We start from the raw sequence: 18,170 nt of genomic DNA, 5'->3' as shown, positions 1-18,170 counted from the left end.
CCTTTCCATTGATTTAAATTGATAAAAGTAAAGTTTATATGAGAAAAGATTAATTACATAAACCTTATATAATGTTGCTGCTTAAATTAACAGACGTAACATAGGTCAGATTTACTCATTTTATCAAGAAATTATTTTTTTAATTCTGATCCCCTCAACATTACTGTTGGCTATCTGCTCATTGGAGTTACTAATTATCCATGCTATTGGTCACTCGTAATTTCATTCTTAGTTACTCACATTTCACTCAAATATATTTACATTTATATGTTAAGTCAATTTGAAAATAATCGACTCAATTTTAAACTGGTCTATTTATTTTTAAAAATAACACTGTTCATTTGGTTTTAGACTCAACTATGTTAGAAATAGCAAAATTATGTTATAACTAAATCACAATAAATACGTGTAAATACTTTTACCAGACATAAATTTTACATATTGCTACAATAAACTTAACCACAACAGTAAATATTATTTTATTATGATTTAGTTTATATGATTTTATTTTATAATAAACCAAATAGACTTTCATTTTTACACAAAATGTCATATCTTACAATTTTATAAATAGTATTCTCAAATATTTAAAAATATAAAAAATTAACATGAATTATACCACTATAAAAATATATTAGTAAAAAATATATAATCTATTATATATTATAATAAATATATAATATATTAATGTAAAAAATCACTAAACATCTCATACATAATGTAAAACGCAAGAATTTAAATCTGAGCTTTCAAATACAGAAAATACATATCAAGTGTATAGAATTCATTAACATATTTATATATAACTAGCATACCCAGCAATGCTTTGCTGTTGCTAGAATTGAGTATGTGTATATACACATACTATATATATATATATATATATATATATACACAATTGTAAATTTGATAAAATATTAAAAACTGAACATATGTAACTGTACAAAATTTAACCTTTCACTTTATAAAAGTCAGAATGTAAATAAATCCAGTTGTCAAAACAGCACTACCTATCTGATTTAATTCAAATTACTCTCTAAACTTAACAGTCGGTTCAAAATACCCCTTTCTTTCTACTGGTCAGATCAAGGATAACATAAAACCTTCTCTGGACAACAAGACCATTTTGCAAAAACCTGTGCGTAAATCGGTCCAGTAGTTTTTTAGTCTATAGCGAACTTTATATATATAAACATTGCCTTTTATATATATATATATATATATATACAAGAAGAAAGTCTGTTTATATATTTGCTTGTTTTGTAAATATCTCGACATCGACGCCACCTAGTGGATATAGTTTTTGGAAAAATTTTTTTTTTCACATAACTAACATAGTCTGAATATGAGCCAAGTCAGTCGGTCCATAAATACAGTTTTTCTAAATATCTCAATTCAGTGCCACCTAGCAGGTCCAAACTAATTCAGAAGCATTTGCAGGTGTGTGCACAACAACTCACCAAAGTTTCATCGCAATCAGATGAATGGTATAGTAACGCATATGGGACAAACAAACAAACATTCATTTTTATATATGTAGGTAAAACAGCGGGTGCTTTTGGATTTGAAGTGGAACAGAGCCACTCTGAATTTTGTGGATTTGAGCTCCATACTATAAGTAACTAAGCTATTTAATATCCCAGTATTTGACAGCGATTAGTTTTCAAATTCATACATTTTGATCATGCAAAATAAAATTTAAAAAATTTTTTTGCAAGTTACAGAAACACCATCATAATGAAAATAAATTTTTCCACTGTAATGCGAGAAGTGAAAAATATATACAATAAACGTTTTCATTCAGTATGGTTGCTTTGAGAAGAATTGAGAGGAAGGGTCAACCATAATATTGGAAAACTGGGGCGCACAAATAACAAATAGATAAAGGATGTCAGATTAACACATTTAAAAGTGAATCACATTAAAATTTTGAAGGTCCTGATTTGAGTGCTCATCACAAATGATCGAAAAAAAGGGGGATCTGCTGTCATGAATAAAAATCAAGAGCTACCATGTGATATTAATTGCAAATTACTTTGTAGACTCATGTGGTATCAAATCAGAAACAACAACCCTTTCTGAAAAATACTACAGCTATAAAATTCATTTTGGTGCCAGAAGTGAATATCTCACAATCTTGTATTATTATTAAAATTTATTATTTTTGTGTATCACATTCTTCTTTATTTATAGAAATAGAAGGCAAATTTAAACTTCCTTCCGTTTATTCTTCACAAACTTTAACGTTAATTTTTTTTTTTTTTTAATGTTAGGTCTGTAGTTATAAATGTAAAATATGACAAAAGAAAAGTGTACATTACAAAACTGAATGTGGTACCACATTAATTTACAAAAAATTCATAATTATTCATTTTTGCAGAATTAAAAAGCAATAAATTTCAGTGTCAAATTTAGGGGAAGTTTTACATTACTTTGACTAATAATATTAATCTTGAAGTAAAATTTTGAGTGGCCACATTATGACAGGAGAGCACCGAACAATGAAAAAAGTATAATTAATGAAGCAAGAACAATTTGAAAGTATGATTGGACTACAGAAAATTTTATTTAGATTCAAAAATTAATAATTTATCTTAAGAATGTTTTCAAATATAGTATCAAAACAATGGTCTCATAACAGGGTAACAGATGAAAACAGCAGAAAACTAATTAAGTTTACTTCAGTAATAGACATACGTATCTGTAACTTAAATTATGTTTTTAATCCTTCTCTAATAAATATTACGATGAAGCAAAATCTTTGCAAAAACAATTAAATGATGATAATGAATAAAAAGGGGGATACAAACTGAAAAACTTATGTCTAAAAACTTTTAAATAAAAACTTATATCTAATTAAAATTTTAAAGGGAGAAGTGTGCTTACTAACTCCCTCTAGTCTCTTAATGCTGCGAGATGTTGCCAAGTAGAAAGCTCGTAAATAATAAAACAGAATAGCAATGAAGACTGTAGGCACTAGTAATAGATAATTGACAATTGAAATAACTGTAATTACACTAATTAATCTTAAGCCAATCTGTAAATAAATTTAAAAAAAATTAAAAATAAGTAAAAACACAATCATATTTTATAAAGAATTTAGAAATTTAATTATAGTACAGTTAATTTTTTTAAAATATAAAAACACATTTGCACTGTCATATGTGTTTTCTAGCACTACAAGATCAATATTATTCATATCTTTGTGAGTTGCTGATTAAGAAAAGTTTTAAATTTCTGATGTGTCGTATAAACAACAGTTAATAATAAATAAACTATTCTGTTTAGTGACTGGTTACAAATGTTAATTTCGACCTAATGGTGTAAAATATTTAGTTTTTATTATTGGCTTATTTGGTGAATAATCAAAAATGAAAAGAGAAGAATCATACTGTAAAAATAAAGATAACATGAAATATATCTCAAAAAACGACAAGAAGATGAATATGAAGGGGAAGAAAATGTTAAGAACAAGGGAAGAATAAAAAAAATTAAGAGAATATGATAAATATAAAGAGGAGGAAAATGTTAAAACCAAAGAAAGAATAAAAAGATTAAGAGAGGATGATGAATATAAAGAGAGAGAAATTTGAAGAACACAAGTTAAAATCATAATTATATCAAACCAACGAGCAATTAAATGATTGGAAAAAAAAAACAAATAAACGAAATGATGATCAACTCCAACTTAGGGAGAATATTGTCTGACAATATCATAGGAGTAATGAACTAAAAGAAAAGAACTTTTAGCAATTTATTAAAGAATGAGCATGTATACTTCAGTATATATATTGTTCTTGTGAGGGTATACCTTTCAGTCACTCTGTAGTTAACTTTAATGTAGATAAAATTAAACAGAAATTCCAAAATAATTAAATAAAATTAAACAGAAATTCCAAAATAATTAAATAAAATTAAACAGAAATTAACCTAGAAGATCCAAACATAATATGATCCGAAGTTATAATTTTCAATTAACATTAAATAATTAAATGTTTTACCAAATCTATTACGTATACACATGTAATAATGCCAGTTAATTTACATATACACATCTTTAAAAGTACATAAAATTCTATTTCACTGATAACATTGTAAAACTTTGTTTACAATCACGGATTAATAATTATTAAATCAATATATTTACATTAAAAAAAAAAAGTTAAAAAATAAAAACTGAGATGAAGTCTGATTTGAACCGATGTGCCTTCCCTTATAAGAACCAAATATTTCATTAATTAAAATTTTATTTGGCTATAATTTTGGAACCAATGAGTACTTCTTATGATATATTGTTGAAAAGCTCTCAATGAGGGCTTATTACTTCAATTAAGAAAAAATCAAAAATCAAATTTTTTTTTGGATTTTGGGCTTTTTTTGAATACTTATAGTTTAGTTGATTGCAATCAAAAGGGGAGGTGCAGAACTTGATGTTACAATAGTCCTAAATCCAAAATTTCAGCATACTACGGCTAATTGTTTTTGAGTAATGCAGGATAGATATATACGTACATACAGATGTCATGCCAAAAAACTACTCAAAATGGATTCAGGGATGGTCAAAATGGATATTCACGTTGAAATCTGAAAACTGAAATTTTTCACGATCACAATACTTCGTACAAGGAAGTAAAAAGGTTTTAACCAGAAAAATGTATTATTATGTTACATGAAAGGGATTGAGTCGACTGTGGCTAGTTTACGTTTTATATTAAAATAATACAACGTGTTTAATGCTGCAAACAATTTTCAATGTGCATTGATGCATCCATGGTAAGCAGATGGGTTACCTTGCTTACAAAAAATGCCATAATAACAAAGTATGACAAAATCGATACTGTTCATTCATCAATGAGTGAAGCTATTTAGATAAAGACATTTAAGTTTTCTTAATTTTAGTTAAGTGAAGTACGGCAAAGAAATATGACAAATATTTTAAATGCTAATACTCATATATAAGTCAACTGCTATTCTACTGCATCATTTTTCCATATGAAAAACTTAACTTGTGTTATGCAGCATTAATTACACCGTTCCTGGAAAAAATGTAATAAAACCGTAAAAGCATAATTTAAATTTAAACAATGAAACTGAAAGTTCTAGGGAATTTATTAAATCAGACAGTACAGTATAACCCCGCTTATACAAATTCAATAAAACCAAAATTCAGAAAAAAACCAATGCAATGCTTAAATAATAATAATAATAATAATAAGATAGGACAATATTTTACAGTTTGCAATGCTTTACTGCATGCGTATGATTCTTACGTCTAACCTTCCAAAGTATGTCCTTACATATCTTCCACTATCATCATGCAAGGGTCATTTGATAAGTCCACGAGCAGGGAAGGGAACAAGTTTGACTAGTCAAACACATAGAGGTCAACAATAATACAGGTTTGTGATATGCTCAATAATTATTGTAATCCATATTTGTGTATTTTCAGTACCATTGTAAGTAGGATGCCTATTACCAAATGACACCTTAGAAGAGTTATTTGTTTGTTTTTTATCTGAAGATGTCAAAACAGCCGATACTGTCACTGAATTAATGCTCAACACGGATCAGAACTACATGAAAAAGCAGCAATTTTATATACAGGTAGACAAATTTAAAAATGGTCAAAAGTGTTGATGAAGCACAATCTGTGATTGTGCTTCAGAGGTCTAGAAACATCAAGTTTCTAGACCTCTACAGAACTGAAAGTTCATTTTTATCTTGATGGTGAATCAGCCATTTTTACTTCCTTGTACGAAGTAAAGGAAATATTGTAATCACAAAAAATTTCAGATTTTAATGTAAATATCCATTTTGACTAGTTTTGGCATGACATCTGTATGTACGTACGTATTTATTTCGCATAACTCAAAAACGATCAGCTATAGAATGTTGAAATTTTGTATTTAGAACTGTTGTAACATCTAGTTGTGCACCACCCCTTTTGATTGCAATCAACTGGGCCAAAATGTGTATACATCAGACCTCTAAGTAACGTGGGGGGTTTAATTTTGAAAAAATTGGATTTTGGACTTTTTCTTAAATGTAGTAATAAGTCCTTGTTGAGAGCTTTTCAGCGATATATCATAAGTGGTACTTATTTTCATTGGTTCCAGAGTTATAGCCAAATGAAATTATAATTAATGAAATATTTGGATCTTAGAAGGGGAGGCACATCGGTTCGAATCCAGCTTCATATACATATATCTTTTTTAACTTTTTCTTTTTTAATTTAAATATGTTGATTTATTAGTAATTATTAACTTCTGATTGACAATTAATAATAATTCAATAATAACAATATGAAAAAAATAAGAAGTTATTAGTGAAATAAAATTTTATGCACTTTTATTTTAATTCAAAAATGTACAATCAGAGATTAATAATTATTAATAGGTCAATATATTTAAATTAAAAAAATATATGTATATCAGGTCGGATTTGAATCGATGTGCGCATGGTTACAGATCTGACAGATTCTCACTTACACCACATATGCATTTGAGTGACATGAAAGAAAATTAACATATAAAGTAATATAAAATGCCACGGAAATTTTTAGAGCCATTTTTCTGTGTAACTATCCACTTTATTAAACAATTGAGGATCACATTGCACTTTCAAATGAAATAAGTTTTAACGGAATGTAGCAAAAAATGTGTATGTGTAATTTAATACGCATACCAGGACCATCATGTGGTATCACATCAAAATTTTTATGCAAAGGGAAACAGTGATGAGAGATGAAAAATATTTTTAAATCTTTGGATTCAAAAACCATTATTTAAGTAATCTCAAGATCTCAATAAATTGAATTGCATGAAATTTACAAATATACTAAATTTGAAAACCAATAAATATATATACATATCTCAAAACGTGATACATTATATCACATAACACAAATTAATATATAATAAATATATTATATACACCATATCAAGATATTAAGTGAAACAAGCATGATAAAATAAATTGTTGTATTTGACTTGATATGAGTTATATAATGTATATCATTAAGATCAGAAAAAGCAGCTTTGACTGGTGCCTTTTATATCTCAGGTAATTTATATGTCATGACTGGGAAACTCTATAAAACAATAAAATTTGCAAGCAATAAAAAAAAAAACTAGGAAATTATAAAATAATAAAATCTGTAATAAATATAAATGTTACCTGAACACAAAAAATAAAACCAATCGGAAGCATTTCATCAATTGAGCCCATATCTTTTGAAAATCTATTCAAAATTCTTCCTGTAAATTAAAAATTTAAATAAATAAATATATAAGTTAAAATTAATTACTTGAAATTTAAAGAACTATATATAAAAGTAAATATGTAAGTATATAAGTAAGTTAATATGAAAGTAAAAAAGCTCATATTAGTAAAGATGTATCTTAAAAACCATCTAATAAAAATAATATAAATATTTGAAAAAATGCATAAATTAAACTAAACTATCCGTTAAAAATACTCAATTTTTCACCTGTTTTTAAGTTAAATACAAAAAAAAATTATATATATTAATTTCAATATTTAACAATTTTTTTTTTTGTTATTTTGTCTTCTGGAAAAAATAAAAAAAATATTTTTTAAAAAAGCTTTTATTTAGCTAATATTAATATTAACATTAATAAAAAAAGGAAAAAATTTAGAAAAACCCTCTAAAAAGTAAAAAAATAAATTATATAAATATCTAATAAATATATGTAAATTATTAAATTTTAAGATTAAAAGTAATGAAAATATTTAGTTAAATAAAAGTTTGACGCAGTTTTATAATTTATTTAAAACAACACAACATTAATTTTTACAACAATTAATTTTCATTTTCATTTTCAATAACAACGCAAGGAGGCGGAAAGGTCTGCTGGAACCTCTTCAGTTGAGACTGACTAGCTACAAGTAACAGTCTGGGAAAATGCATCCACTCACTTTCTTTGTATGTGTTCTCACATAGCTGAAGTTCATTTTCGAATTCTGCTTGTAATCTAAGCCAAATTGAACGCACTCTTTCTGCTAAAAGTTTCATTTTAATTAATTATGAATTTTTATTTAACGAATTCATAATTACGATTACATTTATAATAATGATAATAATTAATAATTTTTCAGATTACCGTCAAAATGTAATAACTTTGTGCAAGATTTCTAAATTTAATTTTAATCTTTAATCTTATTAACCCTTAAAGGTCATCTCGGTGCAACTTTGAACCATCAAAGAATTAAAACTTGAGTTATTTTATAAGTATATACATATACTAAACAACCTCATTAAATAAAAAATATATTTTAAAATATAAAAAATGTCTATAAATACTTATTCGAAAACATTGTTATAAAAACTGTGCCACGCTTTTATTTAACTAAATATTTTCATTACTTTTAATTTTAAAATTTAATAATTATTACATTTATTTATTGGTAATTTATTACATATTTATATAATTTATTTTTTACTTTTCAGTGCATTTTTAAATTTGTTAATATATTACATTTTTTTTGTTTAAAACTCTCAATTTGATTTAATTCTTATTTTTTACTATTTAGAGGGTTTTTCTAATTTGTTTCCTTTTTTTATTAATGTTAATATTAATATTAGTTATCTAAAAGCTTTTTTAAAAAATAATTTTTTATATGTAATCAATTATATTTTTGTAATTTTTTTGTTTTTTTGTATTTTTTTTTAAGACTAAAAAAAAGTAAAAATATTTATTTTTACACATCGAAGTTACATACGTGTACCAAATTTCAATCATTTTCATCATGAGAAATGAAAATTTTCAACTAAATGCATGAATTTGGCGGAGGGGTAGCGCGTGGGGGGCGGGTTATATCAAATTCTGACACCGTAGTGCTGTATTGTCATTGACATTACATTCGTGTACCAAATGTCATTGATTTTCATATGATAGATCAAAAGATATAGCAGTTGCAAGATTTGATTATTTCTAAAGCGAGTTAAATAAAAGCTTTTAATAATTTGCTTCTTTTACACCCATAAATAAACATACCTTAATAATTTCCATTAACCACAGGATGGAAAAACAACAAGAGGAATTTTTATTAAAATAAGTGGGAACCTACCATTATTTTGTTACAAAAGAGTTCAGTTGTCACATAAGCATGGAATATAGTGCAGGCATTGTATTTGTCTGTACAGTTGTTTTGCTGTGAAACAATGTGAGGTAACTGTACTGTTCTCTAAAAGAAAACCAATTTTAATGTAAATTCCTCTTTCTTTCAAGTCACTTTTTCAGTATTGTAGTTAATTCAAATTATGAAATAATTAACATACCACAATAATGTTAAAAAAAACTTCAGTGTTGAAAAAAAAATCCTACCTTTTTGAGAGCTGCAGAAAAAAGCCACTATTACTATATTGAAATTGAATGTCAAAATAATTTTTAAATTCTTTAAGAAAAGATAAGAACTTTTGTTCTAAAATATACTTTTCATTAATCCTTCTAAGTTTTCATAACTTACTCCTTTTTCCTCCACAGTTGAGTAAGAAATACCAGAAACACTATATTTGTAGGCGTAGCAAATAGGCAGAATTTCACTTCACTTGCAGATTTGTGAAGAGGTCTAAATTAATTTTTTATTAATATCTTTATATCAACAACTACGATTAACAACCGCTTTAATTAGAAATTGGGAGATTCAGAAATAAATATCCCTATTATTTTATTTTTGATGCATAATAGAAACAATCCATTATCTTGTGGATTATGTCATAAAAATACTGATATTACAAAGATTGTGACTAATTGCAGAATAAATAAAAGCTGTATCAAAAGTAGGACATCATCCACAACCAAAATTTAAGTAATGAATAATCCTGGAATAATATTTCTTTCTTTGAACAAACTAATAATATGTATTAAATTGTATGAGTTGAATTAGTTGCTGTCCATTAGTTTTTCCAGTTAATCAATTTCAGTTTATTTTCACAGACTAATCAAATGTAAAAATATTTTTTACATCAACTACATAATGAGACAACAAACGCGTTTTTGTAAAAATTCTCCTATTGTTTTTTGGCTGTGTTTGTGATGAGTTCACTACAAACTCAGCGTAAGCCAATTTTAAAATCGATGAAAATTGCTTATGGGCTTTATTTTGGTTGTCTGCTTGAAAATCAAGATAAATACTGACCACCACATAAATGTGTATTAGGTGTTATTATGTTAAGCTCATGCAATAGTTGCAAGAGAAAAAGAAGCATTTGCCTTTTGCTATACTTATGGTCTGGTGCAAACCAATCATGACGGCTGCTACTTCTGTTTAACAATTATGACTGGTTTTTTTTTCAAAAAATAAAAGTAATATCGTGTACCCAAATTCTTCATCTATGAGACCAATTGCTCATGAAGACGATTTACCTATTCGAACAGTTCCAGCTTCCTGGAAAGGTTCACTTTTTCATAGACAAAAGAAAGAAGTAATTTATTAGTTCACTGATTCCAGTTATAAAAAATGTTAGGTATCTTTTATGTTATAGTTATGTTCTACAATTTTTTTTTTTTACTTAAGAAGCAAAGTAAAAAAGAGTATCGAAATTATATGTAACACATTAGAAAATTTATTATATCCTACCTAAAAACCTTCATCTTTAAATTTTCATATAGTTTAGCTTTTTTTGAATGGTGTATAACAAAGATGGTACGAATGACGGAGAAAAACCTGATTTAATTTTCAGACCCAGCAAACAAAAAAAATAAAATTCACTTACTGGTCTGTTTCTGTTCGGAAAAAATTTTCTTGGACATTTTTTAACTAATAATAAAAAAAATTATTATTCATTCAATGACAATGAAACTAATGCTACTTTTCAACATAACCCTCGGCTACACTTAGGCACTTGTCCCATCTTTCTGTAAGCTGTTTTATTTCAGTAGAGAAGAATTGTTCACCTCAGTGTCTCAACCATTCTAATACTGTATTCCACTCATTGTTGCTGAACTTGGTGAGATGTAAAAACACTTGGTGAGATGTAAAAACTCTTGGAGAGGGCAAAATAAAAATAAAAAAAATTGATGAAGATGCAAGATTGTGACTGCTGCAAGGTGGTGTGGTATCATCTTCCAAACTGACTTTTTTTTTTAGCAGTATGAAGGTAGGCATTATCATGCAGAAGAATTATGCTTTTTGAGAAAGAACTGGTACGTTTCCTCCTTACTGTAGGTGTCACCTTATTTTCTAACATGTTGCAATAGTGTATAATGTTGCTTGTACATTTTTCTTTCAAATGATCACAATAAGTAGAACCAAAACACCAATAGCATTACATTATAGGATAATGTATAAGTTTTGAATTTTTTTTTGGTGAGCAAACTCAGATCTTTCCATTCCACAGTCTGATGTATGAATTCCAAAATGATGAATCCAAATTTCATCACAAGTTATTATGTTATTTAAAAAACCCATTACCTTCTGCTAAAAACCCTATAAATGTGAATTCAGATGTCTGTGATTTTCAGCCTACTGTCTTGGAAACCATCTTGAACACATTTTGCTGTAATTTAACCTTTCAAAGATAATGAAACAGACAATACTGATGCTCTACAAATTTCAGTCATTTCCGAAATTTTTTATGCGTCTGTCTTTGCAAATAAATCATTGATGCGATTTTGCAAAGCGTCAGTTGAAACTTCCATTGGTCTTCCAGTACAATAGTAATCAGTGACACTTATCCCGCCTGATTTGAACAGTTCAATCCGCATTATTTACAACTGTTTTAACATCAATGAGTGAATTTCAGGTAGTTTATATCTACATAAAATTAAAATCTTATTCTACCTTGTTGTTCTTTCACAGTAATTGTTTCAAGCAGAGTCAAAATTCTGAAATAAAATAATGAGGTTATAATAATGAAAATATTTTCTGAACAGCAGATATTTTCTATTAGGGGTCCACCTTGAACATCAGACGATTTCAATCTATTCTATTAAACTGTTTTTCTCCACTGCTGGCATTTGTTTCTTTAATTATTGATGACACTTGTATTAATAATTAACTTAAATAAAAGTAATTTTTATGAAAAATAAAAAATAATCATTTTTATACCTGCTGGATTAGTATTGAAAAATCTCATAGTAGCTCTTGTAATTGAATTAAACATATTATCATGTAATCTCATTGAAGCTTTCATACACATATTAAAAAATAAAAATGTTCTTACTATAGTAATTATAACTGTTAATACCTGTAAAAATAACAAACAAGTGATTAAAAATAATTTAAAAAAGACTACAAATTGTTAAAAAAATGAAGAAACAACTGTTCTCAACTAAAGAATAAATGGCTCAATTGAAATAATTAAGACAAACAAATATGAGAGCTCTCACAGTTGCAAGGCTCAATTTAATAGTCTATTTTTTCTTAGTATTCGTGTTTACTGCAATGCTTGTTTGTATAAGATACTATTCATTATAATTTTCCTTTTAGAATATTCATACAATAGTTTCTTTGAAAACAAGTCCCTTTCATATGTCTTTGAAAATGACTTAACAAATTGACAGGATTTTGCTGATATGTTTATTTTCTCAATTACATTTTTGTGGTTTATGTATATTCTTTCAGTTTAATTTTAATATATATATTTTTCTTATTTGGGGTTTTTTCTAGTTTTTTTTTTTTTTTTTTTTTTTGGCATTATCATCGCCCAAACATGATGTATGTGTTATAAAAAACTAAATTTCAAAAATTCACAATTAAAAATTAAATAAAAATGCCCGGAAAACAAAACATGAAATATAAATACAAAAACAATAGAATAAAAAAATTAAAACAAAATGAAAACTTAAAGTAGAAATTTAAAAACAAAATCAAAACAAACTAAAATATTAAAAATAAAGACAACAAAAAACTTAAATTAAATGTTAAAACAAAAAACTACTACAGTATTAAAAAGTATACAGAATATTAGCACTCCAGAGAAATAAAAACACCTGTTCTAAAATTTTAATTAATTTTAATATGTTTGAGGTATAGTTTTAGATGTTTTGTGTACAACTTAAAAGGCTTTTTTTGTCAATAGTGGCAATATTGTAGAAATGAAAGAAAATTATTCAGTTAGCGATAATCAAACAAATAAAACTAAAGTTGTGCGTACACTATATATCTTTACATTTTTCTAGTGCAAGATAACCTTCTTTATCTAAATAAAATAAGGAACAGTTTTTTATATTATCAGATAAGCATTAGTGTTTTTTACACTGTATAAAATCTGTTTTGTGAGAAGGTGGAAATATTAAAGGTATCCAAAAAATTTATCTAATAAAATTTTTTATGGATTAAAATAATGACTTTGCATGATCCTAAAAAAAAAGTATTTTTTAGTCATAGTAATCGATGCTATTATTAGCATTAACATTAACCTTCAGTTTATGTCTAAGGCACTAAATTTGGAAACAAGTTCTAAAATTTGACATTTATATCGGTAAAAAAAAACATTTACAATAAAAAACATTTTTCATTTTTATGAGTTACGAATGTTAATGATTATTTTATTGTTGGAGAGGAAACAAGAATGCGATGCCAGGCATACTGTGACACATTAACATTGCCTACCTATATAAAACAATAACTTCCTTACTACAGGTAATTTTTCAAAATGAGCTGTTCAAGAACTTCTTGAAGCTACCTTGCAATATATCACATTACTAAGTGTTAAAACAAAGTAAGCATTTTATTTGTGCAATGAAATTTATTGATATTAATAAATTTACTTATTATTATTGTATTATATTTTGTCCTTACTTCATTTAATCATCATCAATGTCATTATCACAATTCCAATTTCCCTCTGATCAGACCATCCACTCATCCTTCCTACCGTTTTTCTGTTCTGATACTAATCCACTGCTCTGTTTAGGTCACATCTTCTCATCCCATTTTCACTAGTTTCTTTCCATCTTATTCTCATTCTTACCTTCGGTTCTTCCGGATCCGGTTCTTCCGGATCTTCCTTCAACTTCCAATTGCTTTTTTTCAATTCCTTCCAACAGTTTCTTTACAACACTTATAAGGATAAAATCAAAACCTAAACCGACAACGATTGTTAACGTCTATATGCCTACAACCGCCCATGATGATGATGAGGTAGAGTGTGTATACGAAGAGATTGATGAAGCAATTAAACACGTAAAAGGAGATGAAAATTTAATAATAGTTGGAGATTGGAATGCAAGCATTGGAAAAGGCAAGGAAGGAAATATAGTGGGTGAATACGGGCTGGGCAAAAGGAATGAAAGAGGGGACCGACTTATAGAGTTTTGCACGAAGTATAATTTAGTAACTGCCAACACCAAATTTAAAAATCATAATAGAATATACACTTGGAAAAAGCCAGGCGATACTGCAAGGTATCAGATAGATTATATCATGGTTAAGCAAAGATTTAGAAATCAACTCGTTGACTGCAAAACTTACCCTGGAGCAGACATTGATAGTGACCATAATTTGGTGATAATGAAATGCAGATTGGGGTTTAAAAACCTGAAGAAAAGGTGATAAAGTGACAAATGAAGAGGTATTGCGGCAAATAAATGAAGAAAGAAGCATTTGGAAAAATATAGTTAAAAGAAGAGACAGACTTATAGGCCACATACTAAGGCATCCTGGAATAGTCGCTTTAATATTGGAAGGACAGGTAGAAGGAAAAAATTGTGTAGGCAGGCCACGTTTGGAATATGTAAAACAAATTGTTAGGGATGTAGGATGTAGAGGGTATACTGAAATGAAACGACTAGCACTAGATAGGGAATCTTAGAGAGCTGCATCAAACCAGTCAAATGACTGAAGACAAAAAAAAAAACAATACTTAATTTCTAATAATCTTCTTTCTTGTTAAATGTGTTTAACACTCCTTCTATATTTCATTACTGACCTGAATTTTGAACCCATTCAACCCCCCTGCATCCAGTCACTGGAATACGTGTCAAAATAGATAACATAGAAAAATCCCATTCTTCTGAAATTTATTTGAATTTCTGGAATATCCAGATCAACTTTTCAGTGGCATTTAAATACATTTTTTCAACTTTTATAATAAGTGGAAATTATTTAAGTATAAAATTTGGTTATTTTTACAATTAACAAGTATGAACTGATTTTAATAATAATATTAAACTCATTATTTACTAGCCATTATTATGCTTAACTGATTTAAAAATGTATTAACAGTTTATCAAATTGCACAGTACTGTAATTGTTTTAACACTATATTTTATTTACAAGTCTATGCACAAGATTAAACAAAGTTGTTTCATATAGTAAAAACTTAATTTTAATTGTTATAAATTAGTCATCATACCCTGTGAAATTAAAGTCTAATTTTATATTATTTTCTATACATCAATTTTGCTGTACCTTTTACAATGTATATTTCATTTGCAACCTGTGAACGAAGGATTAATAAAAAACAATTAAACACAGGTATAAAAACTAATCACAAAGAAAAATCATTGAGAACTTAAAAAGAAAATATCCGTTAATATAAACATGCATTTATTGAAATAAAAAGTAAGGCGATAAAATATAAAAATAGAAAAAGTAACCTTTAAAACATAATTAAAAACTAACCATAATAGCACAAAAAATATATAAACAAGTTTTTCGTGTAAATGCAAACAAAGGACCAGAAACTAAATTTCTTGATAGTTTATCATCACTTATTATATTTGAATTATTTATAAAATCAATTTCTCTAGTATATTGATCAGCTAATGATGTATTACTACTACTGTTTATTGTTTGATTCACTAATAAATAATCTTCATTTCCTTTTATACGAAAGCTTCGATCCTCCAAATTAACCCTAAAATTGGATAAAAAAAATTAGTTAGCATTAAGAATCAGTAGTTTTGTGAACAGTAGGCTCACAAATATTATACTAAGTTTAGTAACTGAGCTCTACAATAAATAAATAGAGTTAATAAGGTAAAAATAAAAGTACAAAACACAACTATCAATCGTAACTGATAAAGCTGATATTTCCACTGTTCCCAATCTTGTTTAAGTACCTTCAATTTTTTCAAAATTGTTAATTGCAGTATATACAGCAGATGTACAGAATATGTAATTTATGAAATGTTGACCAAGCAAAAACAAGATTTTGTTTTAATTCAACCTTTTGCATTTCATCTGTTTGTGTATTTGTGATATACTTATGGTCAAAATGCATTATCTGATCTTTTCAACTAAAATTACTTCTTGCTACTATAGGTAGAACGATATACATCTAATGATTTTCCATAATGTAGCCACTGTTTTGAAAAACACACACTAATAAGTCTCACTCATTTGATTTACTGCATGGCAGGTACTCTTTGTATATACTACTTTATAAGTTTAAATAAGTATTTAATGTTTACAAATTGTTTATTTTCTTGTATATTTACTGTACATACTTTATTTGAAAAAATCTGATAAAAAAAATTTATGTATTTGTAATGTAAAAAAATCACATCCTAGCTTAAGACATATTTTTTTTATAAAAACTAATTTTTTCATTTGCATCTTTATTTTTCCTTTATATTTAATATTTTTATGCAGTCCTGTACTTCAACAGAACATTTTTATAAAAATTAGATTAAAAACATTTAAACGATTAAAAAAAAGAATTACTTTTACTATCTGTCATTGTTATGAAAATGAACTATTCTGCTGCTATTACAATCTGTTACTTATAATGGAACTACTATTTTTTGGCACTGTACTTTGAATAATTTAAATTAAATGTATTACAGTCAGCCCTTGGTAATCTGACATCTTTTAGTCCGATATTTTTTGTCTAGCTGCTGAAGCAATTCTTTTAATGCCACTATTTTTTTTTCTGTTACGTACTTAGTCACAACTGATAAAACAGAGAGAGGCCATGGTTGAGTGGTGAATATGATGTTTTAAGTGAATAGGCCTTGGTTACACAGAATAAGCTAATAATTACAGTATAGTATTTTCTTAATCTTTAAGCGCCCAGTTTTTCGTATCTTAAACAGTATCCAAACTTTGTTGTCTATAAAGAAATGATGAAGAAAGAAGATTTCTGGACAAGTGTGACGGGAAGTTTGAGAAATTTAAGCATTATGGAATCTGTTTACTAACCACTACACGTGAGAAACTTTCTTGTGATTTTACTGCTGCGAAGCCATATAAAGAAATATTTATAAAGACACTCCAAGAGTGAAATCTTGGCCCTGACCAAGTTTATATTGCAAATGAGAGTGGGTTATTTTAGAGGATGTTACTGAAAAAACATTCGTTCATTGTGCTGAAAACAGTGCTCCAGATCACACAGTATCGTAAAACAGTTATGTTTATTCCTTGTTCAAATGTAAGTGGTACTCATAAATTTGAATCACGAGTCCAAAACTCCTAGTGCTTATAAAAAGTAATAGTTTCCGTAAAATACAAAAATCAAAGCTGAGTATGGATGACAAGGGAAGTATTTTTTCAATTGGTTAGTGAGCAGTTTGTGTCAGCAGTAAAAAAATTCCTTAAACAAAGACAGTTACCAGTAAAAGCATTGTTACTTTTAGACAATTAAATGGGCACCCGGATGAGGAAGACTTAGAAAGTAAGGATGGGTTTATCTGTGTCTTATTTCTTCTGCCAAATGTTATGGCAATCATTCAGCTGACAGATCAAAATGTAATTCAGACGGTTAAAACAAATTACAAAGTCTATTGTGTAGTGTAACGAGTAAATCGGAAAATGTGCCTATTTTAAAACGTTTAAAAGAAATAAATCTTAAAGATGTATTTGATCTCACACATGCATGAAAAAATATTTCTGCCAAAACAATAGTGGCTCTTGGAAAAATTTGTGGCCAATTCATCCTCTAATTACATTTATACAAAAAAAATGCAAAAATCCAATAGAAAATTAACAAATACCGACGACAACCAAAAGTAGAGATTTCAATTTTGAGGGAGTCGCTAGCTCGACTGTGCAGTCAAGACGACTCAGAAGGACTGACACAAAACAACGTAATCGATTGGCTGACTGGAATTGACGATGAAAATTATCAGTTGATTGATGACCGACTGGGAGATAATTGAAGATGTGCTGGGTCAGGATGAAGACGATGATGACAGTGAAAAAGGTGACATCTTTGTCATCAGTTAATACCATAAAGTAATTTGAATGCGTTTAACATGTGT

The 18,170-nt window shown here is 27.4% G+C and overlaps 1 protein-coding gene across 6 annotated transcripts in view; it reads right to left on the bottom strand.

Annotated features, from left to right (window-relative positions):
• Positions 1-18,170, bottom strand: part of LOC142333482 (putative multidrug resistance-associated protein lethal(2)03659) — a 118,058-nt gene that overhangs the window by 26,267 nt on the left and 73,621 nt on the right. For all 6 annotated transcript variants that reach the window (XM_075380716.1, XM_075380715.1, XM_075380718.1 and 3 more), the window contains 4 exons: positions 15,592-15,826; positions 12,073-12,211; positions 7,177-7,256; positions 2,887-3,037 (listed from right to left, as the gene is read on the bottom strand). In XM_075380716.1, the coding sequence (XP_075236831.1) occupies positions 2,887-3,037; positions 7,177-7,256; positions 12,073-12,211; positions 15,592-15,826 (605 nt within the window). The remainder of the gene's footprint in view (positions 1-2,886; positions 3,038-7,176; positions 7,257-12,072; positions 12,212-15,591; positions 15,827-18,170) is intronic.

The sequence above is a fragment of the Lycorma delicatula genome, chromosome 12, assembly GCF_047948215.1.
Source record: "Lycorma delicatula isolate Av1 chromosome 12, ASM4794821v1, whole genome shotgun sequence".
NCBI lineage: Eukaryota > Metazoa > Arthropoda > Insecta > Hemiptera > Fulgoridae > Lycorma > Lycorma delicatula.
This window is presented reverse-complemented; position numbering and strand designations above follow the sequence as displayed.